The 26385-nt window shown below is 42.5% G+C and overlaps 1 protein-coding gene across 1 annotated transcript in view; it reads right to left on the bottom strand.

The window, feature by feature from the left end:
* The window catches only part of matn1 (matrilin 1), a 36366-nt gene extending 10419 nt beyond the window's left edge, over positions 1–25947 (bottom strand). The window contains 6 exon segments of the mRNA XM_063035551.1: positions 2459–2863; positions 5422–5544; positions 8501–8723; positions 20210–20553; positions 25783–25900; positions 25903–25947. Coding sequence (XP_062891621.1) covers positions 2459–2863; positions 5422–5544; positions 8501–8723; positions 20210–20553; positions 25783–25900; positions 25903–25947 — 1258 coding nt within the window.
* Positions 25948–26385: the final 438 nt, after the last annotated feature.

The following is a 26385-nucleotide window of genomic DNA, read 5'->3' on the forward strand; positions in this document are numbered from 1 at the left end:
TTCATCACCCTCTGGCTACAGAAACGTCTCTGCATCTCTGTTCTGAGTGGACACCCCTCTATCCTGAAGCTGTACCCTCTTGTCCTAGACTCTCCCACCATGGGAAACATCCTTTCCACATCTATTCCGTCTAGGCCTTTCACCATTCTAAAAGTTTCAATGAGATCCCCCCCCTTATCTTTCTAAATTCCAGCGAGTACAGACCCACAGCCATCAAACATTCTTCATATGATAACCCTTTCATTCCTGGAATTATCCTTGTGAACCTTCTCTGAACCCTCTCCAACGCCAGCACATCTCTTCTAAGATGAGGAGCCCAAAACTGTTCACAATACTCAAGGTAACAGAGTGCACTGCAGTGGAGGTCAATGGAAAAGGATGCCTATACATTATTATTTGCTCATGTCAACATTTTTCACTCCATTACTGTCCATAAATAATTCATTTAAAATCAAAGGGCACAGCAGGACAATTCTATAGTAATGTAACTACAATGCTTCCTTTGAATTACATATAGCTTTCACACATCTCCTTCTTCACACCCACACTCCAGACACCCAAAATGGATGTTAATTCCAACTGACTTTGGGCCGCATTCATGTATATGCAGGCTTTTGTGGTCAAATAGAGTGTTTCTTTGTCTACAATCAGCCCCCAAAATGCATCTCCAGGAAAACAAATTTCAACCCTTTTATTGACTCTCAATCTATTACTTGCAGACTTATTTTAAGTTAATTTTTGCACCAAATTGTTCGAGTTCAGCTTGTCACTTTTGCACAGTGGGAACAGGTAGGCTGCAGGAGGATTTAGACATGTTAGGAGAATGGGCAAGAAAGTGGCAAATGAAATCCAATGTTGGAAAATGCATGGCCGTGTACTTTGGTAGTAGAAATTAAATGTGCGGACTATTTTCTAAATGGGGAGAAAATCCAAAAAATATGATCTACAAAGAATCTTGGGAGTCCTTGTGCAGAACACCCTTAAGGTTAACTTACGGGTAGACTTGGTGGTGAGGAATGCAAATGTAATATTAGTATTCATTTCAAGAGGTCTAGAATACAAGTGCAAGGATGTGATGCTGTGGCTTTATAAGGCACTTGCGAAGCCTCACCTTGAGTATTGTTTTTAAATGCAAACAACAGGAATTCTGCAGATGCTGGAAATTCAAGCAACATACATCAAAGTTGCTGGTGAACGCAGCAGGCCAAGCAGCCTCTTCCTATAGATGCTGCTTGGCCTGCTGCGTTCACCAGCAACTTTGATGTATGTTCCTTGAGTATTGTGTATAGTTCTGGGCTCCTCATTTAAGAAAAGATGGAGAGGATTCAGAGGAGGTTTGCAAGAATGTTTCTGGGAATGAAAGGGTTATCTTATGAGGAATGCTTGATGGCTCTGGGCCTGTACTTACTGGAATTCAGAAGGATAAGGGGGCATCTCGTTGAAACATTTTGTACGTTGAATGATGGGGAAGTCTCAGACAAGAAGGCATAGCCTCAGAATAGCAGGGCATCCACTCAAAACAGAGATGCAGAGAAATTTCTTTAGCCAGAAGGTGGTGAATTTGTGGAATTTATTACCAGAGGCAGCTGAGGAGGCCAGGTTTTAGGGTGTACTTAAGGCATAGCTTGATAGGTTCTTCATTGGATGTGGCATCAAAGATTATGGGGAGAAGGCCAGGAACTGGGGTTGAGGAGGGAAAAAAAAGGATCAGCCATGATTGAATAATGGAGCAGACTTGATGGCCCAAATGGCCTAATTCTACTCCTACGTCTTAAGGTCTTAAGGTCTTATGGGTTATTTTAAGGAACTGTTTCCCTAAGTGGCTTTTAGCTTCATCTGACTGCAGGGGAGAGAGAATGTTGAGTTAGATATCACATTTTGAGCTCAAATGACAAAATTCACAGCAGGTAGGGAGTAGATTAGCAGTCAATATCTTAATTGTGGATAAATACTAGTTAAGGGACTTAAATAAAGGGACCAGTATAGTTTGATTGCAGAACATAGTAGAGGACTGCGCTTGTGTCTGAACTTTGGTAGGTCTATCCAACTAGTTACATGTCTGGTGGCACTGTAGCGTAGTGGTTAGCACAATGGTTTACAGCACAGGTGATCCGGGTTCAAGTCCCGCTGCTGCCTGTAAGGAGTTTGTATGTTTTCCCTGTGATCGGGTGAATTTCCTCTGGGTGCTCTGGTCCAAAGACCAGCCGGTTGGTAGGTTAATTAGTCATTGTAAACTGTCCTGTGATTAGGCTAGGATTAAATCGGGGGATTGATGGGCAGTGTGGCTTGAAGGACTGAAAGTGCCGATAGATAGGTAGATAGGAAGAAAAGAAGGAAGGAAAGGAAGAAAGAAAGGAAGAGAAGAAGAAAAGAAAGAAAAAAAGAATGTCAACTCTTTCCCCATGGTCTTGCAAGTTCCTCCCATAGGATATCTTAACGGGTTTTTTTTTAGTGTTACCTTTATCTTTGATCTTTTGGGCATAATCATTAATATAATCCTGTGAGCGCCCATCAGTAAAGACAATGCCGACTTTTGGGATGCTCTCTCGTGCTCCTTGTGACGGGACGAAGATCTTTTCAGACAGATGTTGCAGAGCCAGGCCTGTCATTGTTCCTCTCTCCATGTACTCCATGTTCTTGACCGCCGACTTGATGCTTTGCTTCGTTTTGAACTTGTTGAGGGGGAATTCTGTCCTGACCGAGCTCGAGTACTGAACAAGAGCAACCCGGGCCTGCTGATCGCCAATGTCGAGGGAATCGATGATCTGATTGATGAATTTTTTGACCAGCTCAAAGTTTTCGGGCCTCACACTCTTTGATCCGTCGATAACGAAGCCCAAATCGACAGCTCCTGAACTGCAAGCTGGGAGGAAAATTAAAAGCAGGGATTAATAAATAAAGAATTTAACTTTTTATTGTGCCATTCCCGTTCTCAGGACCAAGGGCAGCCGATGTAACAATTGTAATTTCCAATTTAGAAGAATAATGCAGTTCTTGAAATAGCTTTTCTTTGAAAAGTCATGAATAAGTAATAACTTAAAGTTAAAAAGAGATCAGTGTTCTGTGTGGGTGGCACAATTTACATTGCCAGTTTACAAAAGGAAAATCTAGTGCATGATTATGTTCATCTATTGAATTTTAAAAAAAGGCATCCGCAGTCTTGCGAGACCATGGATCTGCGCCTGGAAAGTCTTCACTCTCCAGGGAGCAGGCCTGGGCAAGGTTGTATGGAAGACCAGCACTTGCCCATGCTGCAAGTCTCTCCTCTCCACGACACCAATGTTGTCCAAGGGAAGGGCACTAGGACCCATACAGCTTGGGACTGGTGTCATCGCAGAGCAATGTGTGATTAAGTGCCTTGCTCAAGGCCACAACACGTTGCCTCAGCTGGGGCTCGAACTCACGATCTTCAGTTCGCTAGTCCAATGCCTTAACCACTTGGCCATGTGCCCACACTGTATTGAATAGTGCTGCTATTTACACTTTATAAATATCGTTATTGGGCGGTGGGGTGGAGATACGTCTCTACCAAAGGAGGTGTAAGGCGCTCCTTCCCTCCGCTAGCCTGCAGGTCACCCTTGGGCAAGGTGTAGCACCTGCTTAGCCCCACCCAGATCAGGATCATGTAAAGCCATGGGAGCAGGTGGGGGATGGTCGTATGAGTATCGGGTGCATATCACAAGTCCTGGTTATGTGACCACAGACAGTCTCTGAACAGAATTGATAATGGCCGGAGTCAACCGTCTTGTAAAGACGCTGCCCCGGAGAAGGCAACGGCAAACCACTTCTGTAGAAAAAATTGCCAAGAACAATCACAGTCATGGAAAGACCGTGATTGCCCATGTCATAAGACATGGTACGTAACGAATGAACAAAGTATTATTACTCTTAGGATTTAAGGTGTAAATAATTAATTATCTGTTGCATTTGAACATAGAATATGGAACAGTGCAACCCCTTTGGCTTACCATGTTGTGCTGACCTATATTAATCCATCCCAGCATCAATCTAACCCTTCCCTCCCATACAGCCCATAACACTCCATTTTTCTTATGTCCATGTGCCTGTCTAAGATAGTGTAGCAGAGTATAGCATGGAGAACAAACCTTACCTTAAAATAATGTAGCCATAAAACAAATGCTTGCATACAGACCTATTCTACCATTAAGTGGTGTTGCAACAGTGAACATCGACATTGGAGAGACAATGACGCTGGTAGATATAGAAGTTTTTATTCAGCCTTCAAGATACTCTTGGAAGAAGAGGCCTGCCTGACCCAATATTACATGGCATTTTTATATGCTAAAGATCAAAGGTAACAGCAGGACAATTCCAATATTTACCATTAATCTACAATTCTTTCTTTGAATTACATACAATTTTCAAACATGTAGATCTTCACACCAACACATCCTAGATGAGTGTTAATTCCTACTGTCTCCAAGTTGCATTCATGCATATGCAGACATCTCTGGGTTGTTTTCTGGTTTGCGATCAACCCCAGTCTGCAGCTCCAGGAAGACCGTTGTCCAGAGCTACATTTTAAATTCAATCTACAATTCACATTCAGATCTGAAGACTGGCTGCTGTTGAAATTATTATTTGCCATATACCGTAACTTCAGATTCCACCCTAACAACTGAAAACTTGTGGGACCAGCACCTCTACTTCCTTAGGAGTCTGCAGAGATTTGGCTTGACATCAGAAACTTTGACAAACTTCTATAGATGTGAAGTGGAAAGTGTATTGACTGGTTGCATTACAGCCTGGTATGGGAACACCAATGCCTTTGAGTGGGAAATCCTTCAAAAGGTAGTGGATTTGGTCCAGTACATCACGGGTAAAGCTCTGCCAACCATTGAGCACACCTACATGAAACACTGTCGTAGGAAAGCAGCATCCATCTATCATGGATCCATTTACCATCTCTACCATCCAGCCTCTTTTCTCACTGTTGCCATCAGGGAGAAGGTACAAGAGCCTCAGGACTTGCACCACCAGGTTCAAGAACAGTTACTACCCCTCAACATTGGGCTCTTGAACAAACGAGGATAACCACACTCACCTGTTGAGATGTTCCCACAACCCAACGATCTCACTTTAAGGACTCTTTATCTCATGATCTCATTATTTATTGCTATTTATTTATATTTGCACTTGCATAGTGTGTTGTCTTATGCACTCTGGTTGATCTTTCATTGATCCTGTTGCAGTTACTATTCTATAGATTTGCTGAGTATGCCTGCAGGAGAAAGAATCTCAGGGTTTTATGTGCTGATGTATATGTACATTGGTAATAAAATTTACTTTGAACTTTAACTATATAGTTGCACAGACAAATGCATAGCACATGTATCTATATAACTGAGGCAAGAAGGAGTTGCGGTTAGCTAATTTCCAGTTTTTAAGCCAAAGACTTACTTCCACATGTTCTTTCATCTGGGTTTAACGTTAACCCTTCTTTGCAGGCACACTTGTAAGAGCCAGGAGTACTGATGCAGATCTGTTCACAGTCATGATCCCCACTTGCACACAGATCCGCAACTGAAAGACAGCATACCAATTATCATACAGGGCATGCAAGCTATTTCTGAATGCCAACATAGCCATAAAAACTTTAAGAAAAAATTTCGATACAGGCAATATTTTTTCAGTAATCCTGAAAATTCCCACAACTAAATACATGGCAGACTGCTCAAACCCCTCAGTGGCATTAGTGCCTCAGTCCCTGATTCCGTTTACGTTGTCAGGTATTTGTATTGTCTTCCCTTCATATCTATCCCACAAAAATAGCTTCTCAAACCAACCACATGCATCCAAGCTCCATCTGATTTTTCCTCTTCCAGCAGCCGCATTTCTCTCGGAGTGGAATAGAATAGGATAGAACTTTATTGTCATTGCAAAAGCCAGCAAGATTGCAGTGTTACTCCAGTCTGTGCAAAACAGATATTTACAATGCAAGCTGTACGACTTGATTAAAAGAAATCCCATATTTACATGTAACAAATGTCTTTGGCAGTCCGTGACACTCAAAGACCATTGGCAAGCCGGGATGTAGCTTTATTCAGCCGCACACCAGCCTTTGGGAAGAAGCTGTTTTTCAGTCTTAACGTCTTTGCTAAGATGTTTCTGTATCTCCTACCAGATGGCAGGAGATTGAACAGATGGTGTCTGGGATGGGATGGGTCTTTAAATGATGTTGTGAGTCTGTCGTAGGCATCGAGAGTTTTAGGTTGTCTCCAGGTCCAGTAGTTGAGTCCCAAGGATGTGCTGAACCATCTTAGTAACCCATTGGAGTGCTTTGTTATCTGTCTTGCTGCAGGTAGAGTACCACACTGTCATTCCAAATGTCAGTATGCTCTCTCCTGGACATCGCTAAAAGTTGGCCAGCAACTTTTAATATTGATTCAGCAAATAGCTGGATTAATGTTAACACTTAGCTCCATGAATGCGTCAGAATATCTTGGATCTCATCCTTTTAATGATATTTCTTTCTCATGTTTAACAAGGCTGGTCAACACCTACCAATTCTTAACTCTGTTGGATCACCTATTATAGTCAGTTCAAATGGAATTCCTTTATTTCTCCTACAGATAATACCACCTCAACCAAAAAAAAATTTCATTCTAACGTACTTAACCTTCCCCAAATACCCAGGGCAGTTTCATGTTGGTTTAGCAGTGATCTTGCTGTCCAAATCCTTTAGAAAAATAAGAGTGATTTACCCAAAAGCCACAACATCAGCAGAATTGTGACAGAACATCAGGAAAGTTACTTCCCTTATCGGTGTACCTGAAACTCTAAGCAGAGATACTCTAAACAAGCACATTTGAAGGATAACCAACTATAGGGAGAGATACTTTTAGACCATAGATATGGGAGCAGAATTAGGCCATTTGGCCCATTGAGTCTGCTCCACCATTTAATTATGGCTGATCCACTTCCCTCTCAATCCTATTGTCCTGCCTTCTCCCGGTAACCTTTCACACCCCGACTTATCAAGAATCTATCAACCTCTGCCTTAAATACACCCAATGACCTGGCCTCCACAGCCACTTGTGGAACCAAATTCCACAGTTTCACCACCCTTTGGCTGAAGAAATTCCTTCTTGTGTCTATTCTAGATGGATATCCCTCTAGTTTGAGGTTGTTCACTCTGGTTCTACACTCCCCCACTATAGGACCTCTCCATACCCACCCTACCTAGGCCTTTTAACATTTGATAGGTTTCAATGAGACCCCCCCTCATTCTTCTAAATTCAGGCAACTACAGGTCCAGAGCCATCAAATGCTCCTCACTTGACAAGCCTTTCCTTCCCAGAATCATTTTCGCGAATCTCTGTTGAATCCTCTCCAATATCAGCACATCCTTTCTTAGATAAGGAAGCTGCAAGTTTTAATGGATAAATTTAAGAGCTAATGTAGGAATTTATTGTGTAATATTCTATTAAATCCAAATTCCAATTTTTTTTTTAAAGTCACGTAGTTGGTTTCTGGTCTCCTGTTATGTATCTCAAAATGTAACAGTGAAGGAGACTCCAAGCTGTAAAATTTGAATGCATAAAAGATTTTGAATCCTAAATCCAAGTTTTGTTGCACTATGTTACAAAGTACCTAAGGGGTATTATGTATGCCCTGTTTATGATATAAATTCCATTAAGTTCCTTTCAATAAAGCAAACATACAGTATTTTATGAACAATGTACATAAAAATTGGGTGGCGGGGTGGAGATATGTCTTTACCAAAGGAGATGTAAGGCTCTCCTTCCCTCCATTAGCCTGTAGGTCACCCTTGGGCAAGGTGTAGCACCTGCTTAGCCCCCAGATCAGGGTCACATGAAGCCATGGGAGCAGGTAGTGGATGGTTGTGTGAGCAGCCGGTGCAGATCACAAGTCCTGGTTACGCAACTAAAGACGCCAGGCAGACGATCTCTGAACAGTATTGATAATGGGTGGGGTTACGCATCTGGTAAAGACGCTGCCAAGAAGAAGGCAATGGCAAACCATTTCTTCCCCTCTGCCATCCGATTCATAAATGGACATTGAACCCGTGAACACTACCTCACTTTTTAAATATATATTGTTTCAGTTTTTCTACGATTTTTAGTCTATTCAACATACATATACTGCAGTTTATTTATTTATTAATTATTTTTTTTCCCCTCTTCTTCTATATTATGTATGCAATGAACTGCTGCTAAGTTAACAAATTTCTATAACAATATTCTGGTGATAATAAACCTGATTCTGATTCTGATAGAATTTGCCAAGAACAACCATGGTTGTGAGAAGACCATGATCGCCCACGTCATACGACACAGCACATAACGTTGATGACGATAATACATAAAAATACTGTTTTTAAGAATTGCACTAGGACGAGCCTGGTGTAAGCACTAACTGACAATTGTGACCCTGAGTTATAACCTCACAAGTATGAAGGTGAAGCAGTCTGTCCTACTGAGCTGAGATCTCACATATTCTTTGCTGTTTTACTCACCACAAAGAGCTTCCTGAAACTTTTTGGAAAGTTTTTCTATGGCACTGTAGCTTTCCACGTAGTCCAAATGGTCTTCCAGGGGTTCACTGGCAATCTCACGCAGGGAGTTCATCTCTGCCTTGCCCACACCAATCGCAAAGATCTCAATGCCTTTCTGCTTGGCGTGGTTGGCAGCGTCTTGCACTCGGTCCTGGGGGCGACCGTCGGTCACGATGATGGCAACCTTAGGGCAGAATGGGCATAAAGCTGGTCACGTTCCTTGCATTGATTGCAAATGAATGGACTGAGTTTGTGGGTGGTCTTCCCCACGTATCACCCATTTATGTGTGGGAATAAAGTGAAACCAGAAAAGCAGTTACTGTACGTTAGTATTTGTTACCGTTATCAAGTCATAATTGCTGTAACTTCAGTCAATGCCATTCTAAAGTGTCTAACTTGAAATAAAACTGGTAACAGCAAGGATATAGTTCTTTGGAAGAGACTCACAAAGAACACAGTTTATATTTCAGACTGATTGTACCAGATGTAGGGCCAGCATAGTGTGGCGTCCAGCCCGGACTACATACATGTATATTCTGCATTGCTGTACTTTACTGATATTCTATATGGTTATGGGGGGGGGGGGGGCGCATTGTTGCCAGTGCACTCCACCAGGAGGCGGTGTGGCGTGTTGTCCATGCTGGAATTGCTGCTACCCCCCCAGTGTTCGCTCGGCGGGAGATGGGCTCTATTGTAGTCGACTGTGGATTGGTGGAGTTTTGGGATTGTGATTGTGACACCATTTGTGCTTGCTATCTTGTGTGTGCTTTGTGCTGTGTGTGACTGCTGGCATTGCGTTTTGTACCTTGACCCCAGAGTAACACTATCTCGTTTGGCTCTATTCATGAGTGTTCATGTATGGTTTAATGACAATTGAACTTGAATCGAATTGAATGTGTCACAGTTGTATTCCTATATTGGAGTTCTTAATATAACTTTACTTTGGAAGCATGCAGGAGAAGATGGAGGAGAAGATGGCGACGTGACGCAGCACTCGCAGCCTCTCCGGTGAATGATATCTGTAATCTGTCAAGTAGGGGACCGTGCACAATTCTGATTTGATGGAGATGGACGTGAGAGTACGGAGGAACATCTGGAAAATTTCTGAAATGCCCACTTCACTGCCGCTGCTACTGTGTGGTAATCGGAATCTGCAGAGCAGAAGGCCCCGAAATCCTCGGCTTTGCTTGTTTCAGCGGCCGGGGCGAGGTCGAAGGCGCTCAGCAGAGGATGGCTCTTGGGAGGCTGTATCGGAGGGGCTGGTCGGAGGCTCGAAGTTTTCAGATGGACGGACTCAGTATCGGCCGTAGTCGGCTGTTTCCAAGGCATCGGCAATTTGACGGTGCCTGGAGGTTTATGGCAGGGAGTTTCTCCCTTTTGCCACCTGCTATCGGGGACTCAGGAGTCGATCAACTCGGGGACTTTGAGACTTTTTTTACTGTGCTCATGGTTTGTTCTTCATCAAATTATGGTATTGCTTTGCACTGCTGTAACTATATGTTATAATTATGTGGTTCTGTCAGTGTTAGTCTTTGGTTTGCCCTGTTTTCTGTGAAATCACTCTGGAGAAACATTCTATCATTTCTTAATGCATGTATGCATTTCTAAATGACAATAAAAGAGGACTGAGTGTTCTCATAATCTAATCTAATCTAATGCGGAATTAATCTCCTTTCACAAAACTAAATTTGAAAACTGTGAAAGCCAGACTGAAAACTTAGTAGATTCAATGTGTGTGTGGGGGGGGGGCGGCATGGTAGCATAGTGGTTAGCATAACGGTTTACAGTACAGGCAACTAGGGTTCAATTCGCGTCGCTGCCTGTAAGGAGTTTGTACATTCTCCCCATGACCACGTGGGTTTCCTCCGGGTGCTCCAGTTTCCTCCCACAGTCCAAAGATGTATCAGTCAGTAGGATAATTGGTCATTGTAAATTTTCCCATAATTAGGCTGGGATTAAATCAGGGGAACTGCTGAGCGGTGCCTCTTGAAGGGCTAGAAGTGCCGATTCCACACTGTTTCTCAGTAAATAAATAAATAAATAAATAAATAAATAAATAACATCCAGATTCAGGATTGCTTATTGTCTTTCTTTGAGTGTAAAGGAGAAAGAAATGATTGTTACTCTGGCTTTGATGCAACACGAAAAAAACCACAGTAAGCATAAAGAAAGCAATAAAAAAGCAAAAAAACCCACAATAAATACAAATATAAAAACGACCCTATAAAACACGACTGTTATACACATAGATGGATTGTATGTGCATAAAGTGACACTAGGTGATGCGTATGTAGTGCTGGTGAGGTGGGGTAACTACATCTTGGTAGAATATTTTTCCCGGAGATTTTTCAATCACAAAGTAATTACATTAGGTACACTATCTGATTCTTAATGCTCTTTGAGGACACTTGGAAAACATGCTGAGTCTACCAATTTGGTTGTTGTGATGCAAGTGCCCAGTAGAGGGCCCCAAAGGTACTGCCTATGTGAGGGCATTGAAAGGAAGTGTAGCCTTTATAATGTCCTTGATTTTGCAGCAGCAATGACAACTATTTTATGTCCTTATACACTCTAAATTTTACTGCCAGTTTAGAAATTCCATGTAAAAACCCTGAAGGTGGTCTCTAAGCTTCTGCCTTCTGTGTTTGCAGCCTTCTCCAAAGGAATCAAGGCACTTTACTGGAGGCAAAATACCGCAGACGCCGGAAATCTGAAATAAAGTCAGAAAACACTGGAATACTCAGCATGTCCTGCGGCATCTGTGGCAAAGGAAAGAGTTAATGTATTTAGGTCAATGGCTTTCAATCAGTGGTCTTGATCAGAAAACACTGACTGGAAACATTAACTTGGTTTCTCTCCCACATACACTGCCTGGCTTGCTGAGAGCACAGATAAGATTTTCTGCTTTATTACATATTTCTACCACAATCACCTGAAAATCAAATACTTGCTAAGTTTTTAATCTGGCTTTTACAATTTTCAAGGTTCAGTTTGTGAAAGCAGGTTAATCTGATGCACTTCAAAAGTAAAATTATCTTAAGTTCTCCGATATAGAAATATAACAATTGTTCCACAACTGTAAAGCATCTGGTACCATCAGCCTGATACATGAACTACGCTCTCTGTGCATTTAAACCTTCCTGCGCAGGATATAAATGAGTTTAATTGATGTATGAAACCGTAATTACTGCCTCATTCGCCACAAGTGAGACTTCCCGGTGGCCAAACTTTTAAAATTCCAATTCCAACATGTTGATCCATGGTCTCCTCTTTTGCCAAGATGAGGCCACTAGCAGGATGGAGGAGCAACATTTATGTTCCGTCTGGGCAGCCTCCAACCTTATGGCATGAGTATCTATTTCTCCTTCCGATGAACGAATCTTCTTTCCTCCCTCCCCCCTTCCTTTATCCCTCACTTTGACATTCCACTTCTTCTCACCTGCCTACCAACTCCCCCTGGGTCCCCTCGTCCTCCCCTTTCTTCTGCTGTTGTCCACATCAGGTTCTTTCTTCTCCAGCCCTTGACTTCCCCCCACCCCCCACCTGGCTTCACCTATCACCTTCCAGCTATCCTCCTTAACCCTCCCCCACCTTTTTATTCCCCGTTCCTTTCCAGTTCTGGTGAAGGGTCTCGGCCCAAAATGTCAACTGTTTATTCATTTCTGTTGACGCTGCCTGACCTGCTAAGTTCCTCCAGCATTTTGTGTGTGTGGTTACCGATAACAATTTCTTGTCCATCAACATCACAAACCACAGATTCACAAGGATATCTTGATGTTCCAAAACTATCTCAAAGCAATTGTGGTCTTTTTCTTCCAACAGCAATTTCACAATAAATGATAAAACTAGAACTCTGTCTAAGACTCAAAACATCTAGTGGACCTATCCCAGCTATTCGTTATCACTTTAAATTCTGGGAGAAGATGGTGGTGCGACGACAGCGCGCGCAGCCTCTCCGGTGATGAATATCTGTTATCTGTCAAGTAGGGGACCGTGCACAATCCTGATTTGATGGAGACAGACATGAGTACATAGCGGAACATCTGGAAAACTTCTGAAATGCCCGCTTTGCTATTGCTGCTACTGAGTGGTAATCGGAATCTCTGGAGCTGAAGGCCTCAAAATCCTCGGCTTTGCGTGTTTCAGCGGCCGGAGAGAGGTCGAAGGTGCTCGGCAGAGGATGGTGCTCGGGAGGCTGTATCAGAGAGGCTACTCGGAAGCTCGGAGTTTTCAGACGGATGGACTCAGGGTCGGCTGTGGTCGGCTGCTTCCAAGGTATCAGCAAGTTGACAGTGCCTGGAGGTTTATGGCAGGGAGTTTCTCCCTTTTGCCACCGCTGTCGGGGACTCGGGAGTCGATTGACTAGGGGACTTTGAGACTTTTTTTTTACTGTGCCTATGGACTGTTCTTCATCAAATTATGGTATTGCTTTGCACTGCTGTAACTATATGGTATAATTATGTGGTTTTGTCAGTGTAGTCTTTGGTCTGTCTTGTTTTCTGTGATATCACACTGGAGAAACATCGTATCATTTCTTAATGCATGTATGCATTTCTAAATGACAATAAAAGAGGACTGAGTGTTCTCATAATTTAAACACAAGAGAGAAAAAAATGACAGCATCCTTTTCTGACCTTCAGAATTTTATTTTCCCTGACAGGTATCCATTTACTGCAATGCTACGATTTGAAGCTGTACCTGAGCTGTGTTCTGTCCACACTTGTATGGGTCTGAATGCTGGCGCATGACAGAGAGAGACCTTGCCAAGCTGCTGTCATTCCACACCATGAGTCTCCAGAAGATCCTCTTTATTTTCTGGCCAAGAAAGATCTCCAACCACGCCCTACTCCTTCAGTGTCACCTAGAGGACATGGCCACAATCCTCATGAGGAAATGAAGATGGATTGGGCACGTGATGAGAAGAGAGGCCAACTCCATCATCAAGACAGCACTTCACTGGACCCCTGAAGGGTAGAGGAAACTCAGGAGACCAAAGACAACTTGGCGCTGTTCCATAGACACAGAACTGAGGTCCCTGAACCACACCAGGGGCTCAATCGAGAAGATGGCCAAGGACAGACAGAGATGGAGGACCTTCATTGCTACCCTAAAAGCCAGTAACTAACTAACTACTAGTTAGAGCCCGAGTTCCCAACCTGTGGTCCACAGACCGCTTGCTTAATGGTATCGGTCCGTGGCACAAAAAGAAGTTGAAAACCCTTGGTTTAGAGTGGTGTTTCTCTCCTATTTGTATCCTGTTTTTTCCCCTACCTAATTACAAATATCCCACATTGTGTAATTTTTCTTTCCCCTGAATCCATTTCTACTGGGATCAGGACTCACTGTACCACACCTTTGTATAAATAATTCTTTCCCAGAACCTTATCTTTGACCTGCTGGTTTACCTCTTCTTACACAATATGCTGCTCTGACAACTCTTAACCAGTGTTTAATAATGTATCCCTTTTCTTTCCAATCTTATACACCTTACCTTGTCACTGCTTTTCATCCTAACTTTCTCTTCCTGCACAGACAGCACTGTGCAAAGGTCTTAATATATATTGCTGGGGTGCCTAAGACTTTTGCACACTACTGTATCTGTCAACGTGGAGCAGAGAGCAAGTCTGTAAATCTGATAGCGAGGGTGGAGTGCCGCGGGAGGGGTGTGGGACAGGTGGCAGAGAAGTGCCAGAGGCAAGGGGTGCAGACACACCCCTGAGACACCAAGCAAGGTCATTTGATTCCAAACAAGTGGTTCATTGATCATTACAGAATGTCTCTCTGGTGCTTCCCACTCTAGTATTCTAAAATTACTACAGTACTATATATATATATATACATACCCTCACCAAAGATTTCTGCACAGTACTGTAGTCTTTGGGATTCTAAATTTCTCTCCCTTCCTTTAGACCCGGTTCCTCAGTTTGAAATTGGTATTGATATTATCAATACATATCCCCAACATCATGCTTCTAACACTGTCTTGTGACAACTGTCCAGTCGAATATGAATGAAACTTCACATCAGAAGAGATTCTGAATATTGTCGACCTGGAAATGTTACTCTCCAGGGACATTCTGCTGACCTGCCGCATATTTCTTTTTAACTTTAGCAAGTTAGCAAGTTTAGAAAATTTTGAATTTCATTAGAGCACTGGGGTTGGGTTGTAAAGAGACAAATTCCTTTAATGGCATTTATGTTGCTTTCATAACCTATTTTTGTTAGGAAAATCCTAACTGGATTAGGAAGCATCTCCGTTCAGTAATTCAGTAGTGAGTTATAAGACCTGAGTTATAAGGAAAGATTGAATAGGTTAGGAATCTATTCCTTGGAACACTGAAGATTGGAAGGAGTTTGATAGAGGTATATAAAATTATGAGGGGTACAGACAGGAAAATGCAAGCAAGCTCATTCCACTGAGCAACACACAGAAAATGCTGGAGGAACTCAGCATCTAGGAAAAGAGTACAGTCGGGAGTCCTTCCGAAGGGTTTTGGCCCGAAAGGGCCAAAAGTTTAAGTACATAAAGACATGGATTCTTACTTATTGCTAAAGAATGTTTCACTTTCGAAATAGTTCTGCTTATTTCTCTAGCAGCCGAGACTTGGCAGTGACTATGCTGCTCTGAGGACTTTTATCCTTGGAGCACAGTAGCATAGTGGTTAGCACAACGCTTTACAGTACTAATGACCAGGGTTCAATTCCCGCCGCTGCCGTTCTCCCCGTGACCGCGTGGGATTCCTCCGGGTGCTCCGGTTTCCTCTCACAGTCCAAAGACATACCGGCTGGTAGGTTAATTGGTCGTTGTAAATCGTCCCGAGATTAGGCGAGGGTTAAATTGGGGGATTGCCGAGGGGGTGTGGCTTGAAGGGCCTATTCTGTGCTGTATCTCAGTAGATAAATAAATCTAGGCAAAAAGTCCATGAACCCAGGATGACCCTCCCAATAATACACTCCTCGCAGGAGCCTGTCTCTGGTGCCTACGCGGCTGAGTTTAGCTGGTTGCGTTTGAGCAAAAGAAGCAAGATTTGTTGAAGTTTCTTGTCTTCCTACATTTCCATCTGCTACTGTCTATCTCCTGTACCATTAAATACTAGAATAACTGCCTTCAGATGTACGCCGTTTATTCTTTGGTGTAATTTTTTTTAAATGATGTTTCCTTAAAGCACTAATCCTTCTGTAACTGTAACTTCATTCAATATTGTGTCGACATACCTTGTCAAACAATTTCACACAGCACGTACATTATGCTCTACTCAGACAGTCCCCCTCTAGAACTATGACTGGAGCCTCTTTGTACTCTGTTTTACTTTTAGCTTGTTTTTTTGTACCATTTGAAAGAGATCCTTCTTTCAAAGCTTGATTAAAGTGAAATGAGAACCAGAATTCTTAGAAAATATTTCTCAGGGAAACTCCACGACACAATGGCAACTCTGAGGATGTGATAGAGCGGGACATATTGCAGGTCACTGGTCTGAGTGCTACTGGTACCGGGCGACCCATGTCGCATGGTTGGGTGGTCAGTGACTAAACCGGCCCCCCCACCAGGCTTGCCTGGTGAGGAGGGTGGCTAGACACCCTGCAGGATGAAAAACAAGACCTATCAAAGGGCGGATGAACCCTCTCGTAGGGTCAACGGCCATCTAGCAAACACGTGCCGTGAAGTACAGAAAGGGCATCCCTTGTGTCAAAGCTTGGTCTGGCCATTCACTGCAACAGAACTTCCCCCAGCTGTCCTGGACCCCACCATGCCGCTGGCTCCGGGAGGGGATGTCGAGAGGGTGGGTCTGGACCTGTGCGACCCCCTACTCACCTAAAATCCATTCACACACACGCTGTTCCTTTCTACTGAAAGGAACCATCATCATCCTATGGGATGGATAGCCAGAGAGAGAGAGAGATTGCAAACTGGCGAAGAGAACCTGAATTTCTGGTAAAAACTATTTTGTAAGAGTCCTGGTGAAAAGCCATCACCTTGAACTGTGGTTCACTTCACCGTAGATGCTGGCTAACCTGGTGTGTGTTTTTGACCCTTCCTTGTTTTATTACAGATTTTAAGCATCAACAATAATTTATTTTTCAGATGTTGAGCTGTTTGCTGAGCCTGGCAATTAGCTTGCAGACGTTTCATCCCCAGTCGAGGTGAGATCCTCAGTGTGCAGTTGTTGGCCCCCGTTCACTTGCCTCGGCCCTGATTGGCTACCCCTTCAGATGACCTTTGAGTTCCATTGGCTCACATTTCTTTGGCTGTTAGGAAATGTGAGCCAATAGAATTCAAGGGTCGACTGAAGGGGTAGCCAATCAGGTCAGAGGCAAGCGAATGGGGGGTGCTATATAAACATAGCACTCCCAGAGAGAAAACCTAACAACTGCACACTGAGGATGAGACCTTGACTAGTGATGAAACGTCTGCAAGCTAACGAGCAAGCATGTCGAGTACCACAACATCAAACATCTCAACCCGAGCTACCAATATTCACCACCATTCTAATTTATATTTCTGTTCATCTACTCACATTTGGTTATGGTTGTAAAAAAAGACGGAAATGTTAACTTGGTTAGTTCTACGGAGCCATCGTAGCAGAGGAAAATAAGTCAGACTCTACACTTACTAGCTGTGACTGCCTGCTTTTAACACTGGCTACATGGAAGCTGAAATGAGAGAAGAAAGTCAATTTTCATTTTTATACTCGTTAAGGATCACAAAACTGAGGTTGAAGAAAATCGCTTCATGCCAAAACTGAATAAAGAACTTGCACACTGCGGAATTCTAGTCAGAAGAGCTTTGGAATAAACAAGTATATAATTAATACTGTACTTGGCATGAACATGTGTTTCCAGAGGCTGAACTGAGGTTGAATTAGGGATGATATAGAAGTGAAATTGTATTTTATACTTTATACTTTATTGTCACCAAACAATTGATACTAGAGCGTACAATCATCACAGCGATATTTGATTCTGCGCTTCCCGTTCCCTGGATTACAAATTGATAGTAAATATTAAAAATTTAAATTATAAATCATAAATAGAAAATAGAAAAATGGAAAGTAAGGTAGTGCAAAAAAAACCAGAGAGGCAGGTCCGGATATTTGGAGGGTACGGCCCAGATCCGGGTCATTATCTTAATTATCTTGTCATATAGGACAAACCTCCAAGAGGTCCACAACCTTGTCGGGATTTGGAGGCTTGAGTCCCTCAATGACCCGGAGAGCTATGTTGGCTGCAGTCAAGGCCTTGGTTCTTGGTAGGGTCACCCACACCAAACAGGTCAAAGGGTAGAGGCCAGACTAAGAGTGGTCCACTGGTCCTCCAGGTTCAGGGGTTCATCTCTGGGCTAGCAACCCTGACTGGTAAAACAAAACTATTACGGAGATAGGTGGGGGAGATTCAAACAAGAGGACATGAGTTGAGAGTTAAAAGGCAAAAGTTTAGAGGTAACATGAGGGGGAACTTCTTTACTCAGAGAGTGGTTGCTGTGTGGAACGAGCTCCCAGCAGAAGTGGTTGAGGCAGGTTCGATGTTGTCGTTTAAAGCCAAATTGGATAGATATATGGACAGGAAGGGAATGGAGGGTTATGGACCGAGTGCAGGTTGGTGGGACTAGGTGAGAGTAGGAGTTCGGCACGGACTAGAAGGGCCGACCTGGCCCGTTTCCGTGCTGTAATTGTTATATGGTTAGATAACAATGGAGAATCCTTCTACATCTGGGGCGGTGCTCCTGAATCTTCACCCAGGACTTGCATGACTGACATTAGTGAAAACTGAGAGGAAGCTACTGAGACGATGAAGAAAGCTGTGATGGAGACGGAGGACCTTCATCGCTGCCCTAAATGCCAATGGCGTAACGGGCAGTAACACATACAAGACAAAGGAGTCCCTGTAGTCACTGGTATTTAGTTATTACTGTGGGATAATCCACATTGGGTATTGGATGAGAAGGGGATCAATTATCAATAAACCCACAAACATGTATTACATTTGAAAGATCTAGCAGAAGCTTTACATGGCCATCAGCAACTCTACAGTCTTTTCTGAGAATTCTGCACAAGAGGAGGAGAATGAAGAGCTGACTAGAATTGAGTACCAATGATAAATGATCTGAGCAAGGCCCAACAAAGCTGGTACAAGGCAAGGTTACTTGCACCTTAAGGAACCAAGCAACCTCAAATGTTCAAAAACTTCAAAAACCAACAAATAGTTCGTTGCACAATTGATATCACTTTGTTCCCTGGTTTACGGGAAACCATGGAATTACGGGAAAGTTACATATGTGGATAGAGCGTTGGCTGATTGGCAGGAAACAGAGAGTGGGAATACAGGGATCCTATTCTGGTTGGCTGCCGGTTACCGGTGGTGTTCCACAGGGATCAGTGTTGGGGCCGCTTCTTTTTACATTGTACATCAACGATTTGGATTATGGAATAGATGGCTTTGTGGCTAAGTTTGCTGATGATACGAAGATAGGTGGAGGGGCCGGTAGTGCTGAGGAAACGGAGAGTCTGCAGAGAGACTTGGATAGATTGGAAGAATGGGCAGAGAAGTGGCAAATGAAGTATAATGTTGGAAAGTGTATGGTTATGCACTTTGGCAGAAAAAATAAACAAGCAGACTATTATTTAAATGGGGAAAGAATTCAAAGTTCTGAGGTGCAATGGGACTTGGGAGTCCTTATACAGGATACCCTTCAAGTTAACCTCCAGGTTGAGTCAGTAGTGAAGAAGGTGAATGCAATGTTGGCATTCATTTCTAGAGGAATAGGGTATAGGAGCAGGGATGTGATGTTGAGGCTCTATAAGGCGCTGGTGAGACCTCACTTGGAGTACTGTGGGCAGTTTTGGTCTCCTTATTTAAGAAAGGATGTGCTGATGTTGGAGAGGGTACAGAGAAGATTCACTAGAATGATTCCGGGAATGAGAGGGTTAACATATGAGGAATGTTTGTCCGCTCTTGGGCTGTATTCCTTGGAGTTTAGAAGAATGAGGGGAGACCTCATAGAAACATTTCGAATGTTAAAAGGCATGGACAGAGTGGATGTGGCAAAGTTGTTTCCCATGATGGGGGAGTCTAGTACGAGAGGGCATGACAAGGATTGAAGGGCGCCCTTTCAGAACAGAAATGCGAAGAAACTTTTTTAGTCAGAGGGTGGTGAATCTATGGAATTTGTTGCCATGGGCAGCAGTGGAGGCCAAGTCATTGGGTGTATTTAAGGCAGAGATTGATAGGTATCTGAGTAGACAGGGCATCAAAGGTTATGGTGAGAAGGTGGGGGAGTGGGACTAAATGGGAGAATGGATCAGCTCATGATAAAATGGCGGTGCAAACTAAATGAGCCGAATGGCCTACTTCTGCTCCTTTGTCTTATGGTCTTAAAGCTTCCAATAGTCTAGGTACACATAAAGATGTAAGATTAAGCAGATTTACCCGATGCCCATTCGACGAGAATGATGAAGTATTCCCGGAATGATGAAAACCTGTTGCTGGTCTTTACACTAGAAAAATCCGCTCAACCCTCAAATAAGATCAGGCTAGATGGAAAGCCCTGCTAGTTGTAATCAAGTTAGTTTAAAAGAAATGAGTTTAGTTTTACACTAAAAAGAAAATTAAGTCAAATGTCATCAAAATATTATTGTTTCAGACAGTTTCATTAAAAAACGTTTCCATGGTTACCTTGCTGGCATCATTGAGTTTCACCCGTGCCCCGTTAGTCTCACTGAAAGCAACATTGGTAGCAAATAGGATGGCTAAGCCGGTCATGGTGCCCGAAGAAAGGGGCTCGATCTGGGAAACAGCTCGCAGGAGGCTGGCTTTGGTGCGATGTGTTTTGAGGCTGAATTCGTTCTTGACCGTACTGGCATAGTTGACCAGTCCAACCCGGGTGGCATTTGGGCCAATGTCAAGGGATTCAATCACCTTGGATACAAACACTTTCACCTGTTCAAATTCTTTCGGGCGGACGCTCCGCGAGCTGTCAATGATGAAGACCAGATCCGTTGGTTTAGTTCGACAAAGACCTGTACAAGGAGATAAAGAAAGGTGTAAAAATAAAAGGGCAAAATGTAGGTGGAAACAAAATTGGGAGTCAAGTATCTTTCTGTATAATATGTTCCTTGGCTTTGCAGAATTTGTTTGATTTCTGTCAGTGGTCCTATGCATTTTATTTTCAAATTTGGTTTTGAATGTTGTCCTCAATCCAATTACAACTTTCCATTAGTTCGGACAACAATTGGGGGAAATTATCAATAATGTATCAGCAAAATTACTAGGGTCTGGGATTCAAAAATGAAAAAAAATGAGTAATTGCGTGGTTGCTTGTGTTCTAACCACAGTGTAGGATCTACCATAATACAGGGTTGAGGTAAACCATTGGTATATTCTTTGAAGCAATATTTACAGTGTAGAAGCAAAAGGACCTCGCTTTGCAACATTGGTGGTACTCGGATAAGTTAAAGTATCAGACTTGCATCAGACGCTGTACAAGTGCACAATTATTCCACATTTGTGCTCTGTAGGGGCTAGTTGGTTCCACTACTTTAGCTGTGATTCTTGTACTCTTTGTCACAGAAATATGGATAAGGAGTTATTGTTCCTTTCCACGGCTTGTGGCACATTGGGCGGCAACCTTGCCGTTCCATTAGGACTTTTATTTGTTCAACCCACCGTGGACGGAAAGCATGCAGGGAGCCGGCTGATCCAAACCTGGGACTACTTGCCCTGCGGTTCAGTGTGAACGCCACTACACCACCGGTGGGCTGCAGAAAAATAAAACTTTATTTTTATTGTGTGGCGCAGAAGTCCAACACATGGTGGCTTCATAGACACATGGATTCCCTGTTCCTCATTTCTGGCACCTCCAGCTTTTATCTTACTGCTTGAAGCATAGTCTTTTTCTCCAAGCATTAAGCCTGTGATTTTTACAAAGGCTGTTGAAGAATTGGGAGAAAAATATTACATGATTAGAAAACATGAGTACAATAACATGTAATTAAGAAAATAAAAATACACATATTAGTTTGAAGATTTAAAAGATGTAAATATCGTGGATGTAAAATTAAGGTATAGAGATTTTGGCATGGACTAGATGGGCTGAAGGGCCTGTTTCTGTGATGTTCTTCTCAATGATTCTGTGACTATTCATAATGCATAATGATGGACTCACAAGTGAAAGTATGGAGATTTATAATGTTCTATTATTGGATTGATGTTCTGGAGAAATATTGGTGTATTACCACTTTTTTTTGGTAAGAAAATTCTTCCTTTATTGCTATATTAATCCTTTTTCCCTCCTCTTAAGGTTTGGTTTCAGATGTATTGCCAATTCTGAACAAGATCTCTGCAGGAATATTTCATGAGATTTCCATCAGCCCTGTTTTTTATTAAATTTTTGATCACCTAACAGTTGGATTAAACATCTGGGTCTAAACGGTGAGCACAGAGGCAAATAATACAGCCTTGATTGAGCCTCTCCTCACATGGTACATTCACAGGAAGTACTAGAAATATGCAGTGAGCCATATCCATATTCATCAAACCAACACCGCAGCCTTCATAGTATTGGACTCTGAATGAAGCAATGCTTTCTGTGATTAATTTGGGGTGGCCCAGTGGTGCAGCTGGATAGGTCTTCTGCCTCAAAGCTCCAGCATCCTGGGTCCAACCCTAATCTCTGGTGTTGTCCGTGGAGAGTTTACACTGGGTGGGTTTCGTAGGGGTGCCCCAGTTTCCTTCCACATCGTAAAGAGATGTAGGGTGATTCAAGCCCTAATGTGTAGGTGAGTGATAAACTCTGGGGAAGTTGATAGTGTAGACTTTTGCAAATAAAACAGCAGAGGCTTTTTAAGTTGAAGGGAAACCATAACAACTCTTTCATTGTTTTCCAAACACAGAACACACCGCGCCGTACAAAACTTCACCTAATCACGTCATCATGTCAGACCAACCTCTGAACGTGAACCCCAACTCCATGTCGGTGGCTGTGAATTAGGTACATTACCCTACAATACAGGATGGTTTTGTGGGGGGAAAGAAACGGGGAGCTGATGCTCTGAGCTGGCATGGAGTCGATTGCCTGAAACGGCCTCCTTCCATATAATAAGGGAACATGGAAGGAGCATAAAAGATTACAGTTAAGACTGATGGAACAAGCTGGCCTTTGCAATTTGCGCAACAGCGAAGTACTTATGCACCAAAACTGTAACTGAAGCATAAGTGATACTTTATATTATCAAAACAACACTAATGTTGCCAAGGCCAGCCCTTTTGCTTTAATACTGAAGGAATATAAAGAGTATGCCAGTAAAATGCCTTCATCCTGCATGATTGCGGACTTTTCATTAAGGACTAGTGGACATCATTAGGGTCGGAAACCTTATACTTTCTCAGTTTAAGTACTCAGAGAATAATTCGTGATCGTCCCTTGCAACCGAGCACAGCTTTTGAGTAAACATGGAACTTGCTTCATCAGGTGATGCACAGGCCATTAATTCACTACCCATGGCATTGACTTTGGTTTGCCTTCAAGAAATTGAACAGAGGAGGATGAATTAAAGAAAATACAGAAATACAAGTGACTTTAACAGAGTGCAGATGTGTCCAATCACAAACAAGAGAAAATCTGCAAATGCTGGATCAGACCAGACTGAATCCAATGTGTCTCCGCTTCAACTGTATGGACTGTCATCTGGACTGTACGGACCAGCAGTAATATTACGTTTGACAACAACAAGGGTAATAACAGGCTTTACTTTTCAAGAGATTGTAGTGTTTGCAATCTATTTTAAAATGCCACAATCATGAACATAGAATTCTACTGAGGTGGGTTGAACACAGCATGATACTTGTGAACAGAGTCACCAGAGAGAAGTAGTAATAGATATGAAGCAGTTTCTTTATGAGACAACAAAGTGAGATAGAGAAGGCATTATGTTGAGACCAACTTCAGAGGAACAAGGTCTGCCTGACCCAACACGGCGTGACATTTTATGTGCTAAAGATCAAATGACAATTCCATATTTACAATGCATCCACAATATTTTCTATGAACTACACACAAACTTCACACCTTGCACTTCATACCCACACCACAGACATCTGAATTAAGTTTTAATCAGCATTTTCAGGTCATCCAATTAACTGTGGTTCTGGGTTCTAAGGAACCCATCATTCAGAGCTGCATTTTAGATTCCATCACAGTTCATATTTGCGTCTGAAGTCAGTCGCTGAAGTTATTTGCCAAATGGGCTAACTCTTAAAAAAACGCTCTAACAATACCCAATTCCAAAGAAAACTACTTTCAATAGTTTATCTTAGAAAGATCAAGTTCAGCTTTGCACATCCAAGCCCATCAACTCAAAATCATTCACAAACTGAGAGGAAAGTGACATAATGGTCTGCTCTTTGCGAAGCGGGCGGTGAAGCACCAAGAACCACAGAAAACACAGATAAACATCTGGGAACTTGGTAGGAACCACCCATATTAAAAGTAAAGACGGATTTTAATGGGCGTTCGCAACATTTGGATGAGACAACCAACCAAGTGAAAGTTGAGAATGTAATTGGGAACACTGAAGATACGAGTAGCTGAGATCCAATAGTTAATCATAACTTTTATGTTAATAGTACATAGCTACAAGGCAAAGAAGATAATGTTGTCACAAGCTGCGGTTTAACTAACTATCAAGTGGTGGACACGCAAAGGTCAGTTCCAGTGATAATTCTCCATTTCCTGCTCATTGTACATGATCAAACTAGTAATTTCGAAGGTGGCACCTTATACTGAAACAGAGGAGTAACTTGTGTATTATGGTACAAATATGGACACGTGGAACTTCTGCTGTTTCATATCAGGGTGACCATATTGGTGACTCAATCAGAAACAAGAGAAAATCAGCAGATGCTGGAAATCCAAGCAAAGCATACAAGTTGCTGGAGTTTCTTCAGCATTTTATGAACATTGGTGGCTATTTGCTTAGAATATTTTAAACTTGTAAATCTGATGTTTACAATCTTTAATCCATATCGTATGTAAGTATTTTCTTCAATGATTTGGCATTATTAATAGGCTTGCAGGAAGTTAGCTCTAGTTTCTTAACACTTTAACTCAGACAAGTTGCTGTTTTACTAAAATTATTTTTTATTTCTATGCATTAGAATAGTTCTAGTTATTTGAGTTTAGATGCCAAGTACAATACACCTTGAAGGAGCTGCTAAAGTCTTAGTAAGTGACAGTGATACCATGAGGAAGAATCTGCAACTAACTCCAACTAAAACCTCTTAGTCAGTAAGTGTAGTCTGCATGAAGAATGATTTGAAGACTTCGAACAAAAGACAACACGAGTTCATAGCTCCTTGAAAGTGTTTACACAGGTCGATAGGGTGGTTAAGAATCCTTATGGTATGCTTGCTTTTATTGCTTGAGGCATTGAGTTCAAAAGTCAGGAGTTTATGTTGCAACTTATTAAAACTCTGGTTAGCCCACATCTGGAGTATTGAGTACAGTTTTGGTCGCCCCACTATAGGAAGGATGTTGAGGCTTTGGAGAGGGTGCAGAAGAGGTTTACCAGGATGCTGCCTGGGTTTAGAGGGCATGTGCTATCACAAGAGACTGGATAAACTTGGGTTGTTTTCTCTGGAGCAGCGGAGGCTGAGGGGAGATCCGATAGAGGTTTACAAGATTATGAGAGGCACTGAGTTTTCAGAGAGTGTCTGTTTCCCAGGGCTGAAATGTTTAATACCAGAAGGCTTGCATTAAAGGTGGGTGGGTGGGGGGGGGGCGGAGGTGTAGTGATGTGAGGGCTAAGTTTTTTACTCAGAGAGTGGTGGATGCCTGGTATGATGGGAGAGGTAAATACATTAGATGTTTTTAGGAGACATTTGGATAGACACATGGATGTAAGGAAGATGGAGGGATATGGAGGAATAGGTAGAAGTGATTAGTGTTTGGGTGTTTTTGATTTGTATTTTAGCTAGTACAGCACAACACTGTGGGCTGAATGGCCTGTCCCTGTGCTGTACTCTTCTATGTTTAAATTTCCATACTTATAATTCCAGCATAATATTGAAATACCATCAGGAATGTACAGTATTGGTGTGGATGCAAAAATCTCTTCAAAAAAAGGTGAAAAGTTTTAAGCACAAATTTGAAGAAAGCATAAACACTGGTTATTTACTATACTTAATGTTGAGTCTATAAAGTACATAAGAAACCGACGACATTCTACTTTTTTAGTGAACGTATTTCTTACCTGCCGGAGGCTTTGCTTTAAGATTAGGCACCGCGTTAACCTGAACTAGGATCAAGGCGGAAAGGAGCAGCCCAGTGAGAAGTCCCTTCATCTTGTTGAGCGAGCGGTTACAGGAGATCGGGCTGCAGTGTGGCAGAGAGCGGGGCCGGCTCCAGGTATTAACATGCTACCCCTCGCAGAGGCTGGAACGCAGCCTGACACGTGTGAAACACACACACACCGAGTTCCAGGAAATGCGTTGAGATTGAACCCTTTGATAAAGTTTTAGTCCCCAGCGTCCTCTGGACCGCCGCGGTTTATAGATAGGGGGAATGATCCAGCCAGGAAGACGGATAGACTCAAACAGGCTGAAGGTCAGGAAAATAGTCGATTGACTGATCTTACATCAACCTCCTCTGTCAACTGATAGAAGTCTCGATAAAGATTTCTGAATGCGTTTTATTTTTAAGCCCATTGGTTTTACGCTTTTCTCCCTCTCTCAATAATTTATATTTTAACATTTTTTTTCCCGTTGACAGTTATTGCAATCAACCGTGTTGGGATCTAATTAGAAAGCGGGCGACTCCGTCTCGCAAAAACCATGACCATAAGACCATAAGATAT

This window comes from Mobula hypostoma, chromosome 28 (assembly GCF_963921235.1).
Source record: "Mobula hypostoma chromosome 28, sMobHyp1.1, whole genome shotgun sequence".
Taxonomy (NCBI): Eukaryota; Metazoa; Chordata; class Chondrichthyes; order Myliobatiformes; family Myliobatidae; genus Mobula; species Mobula hypostoma.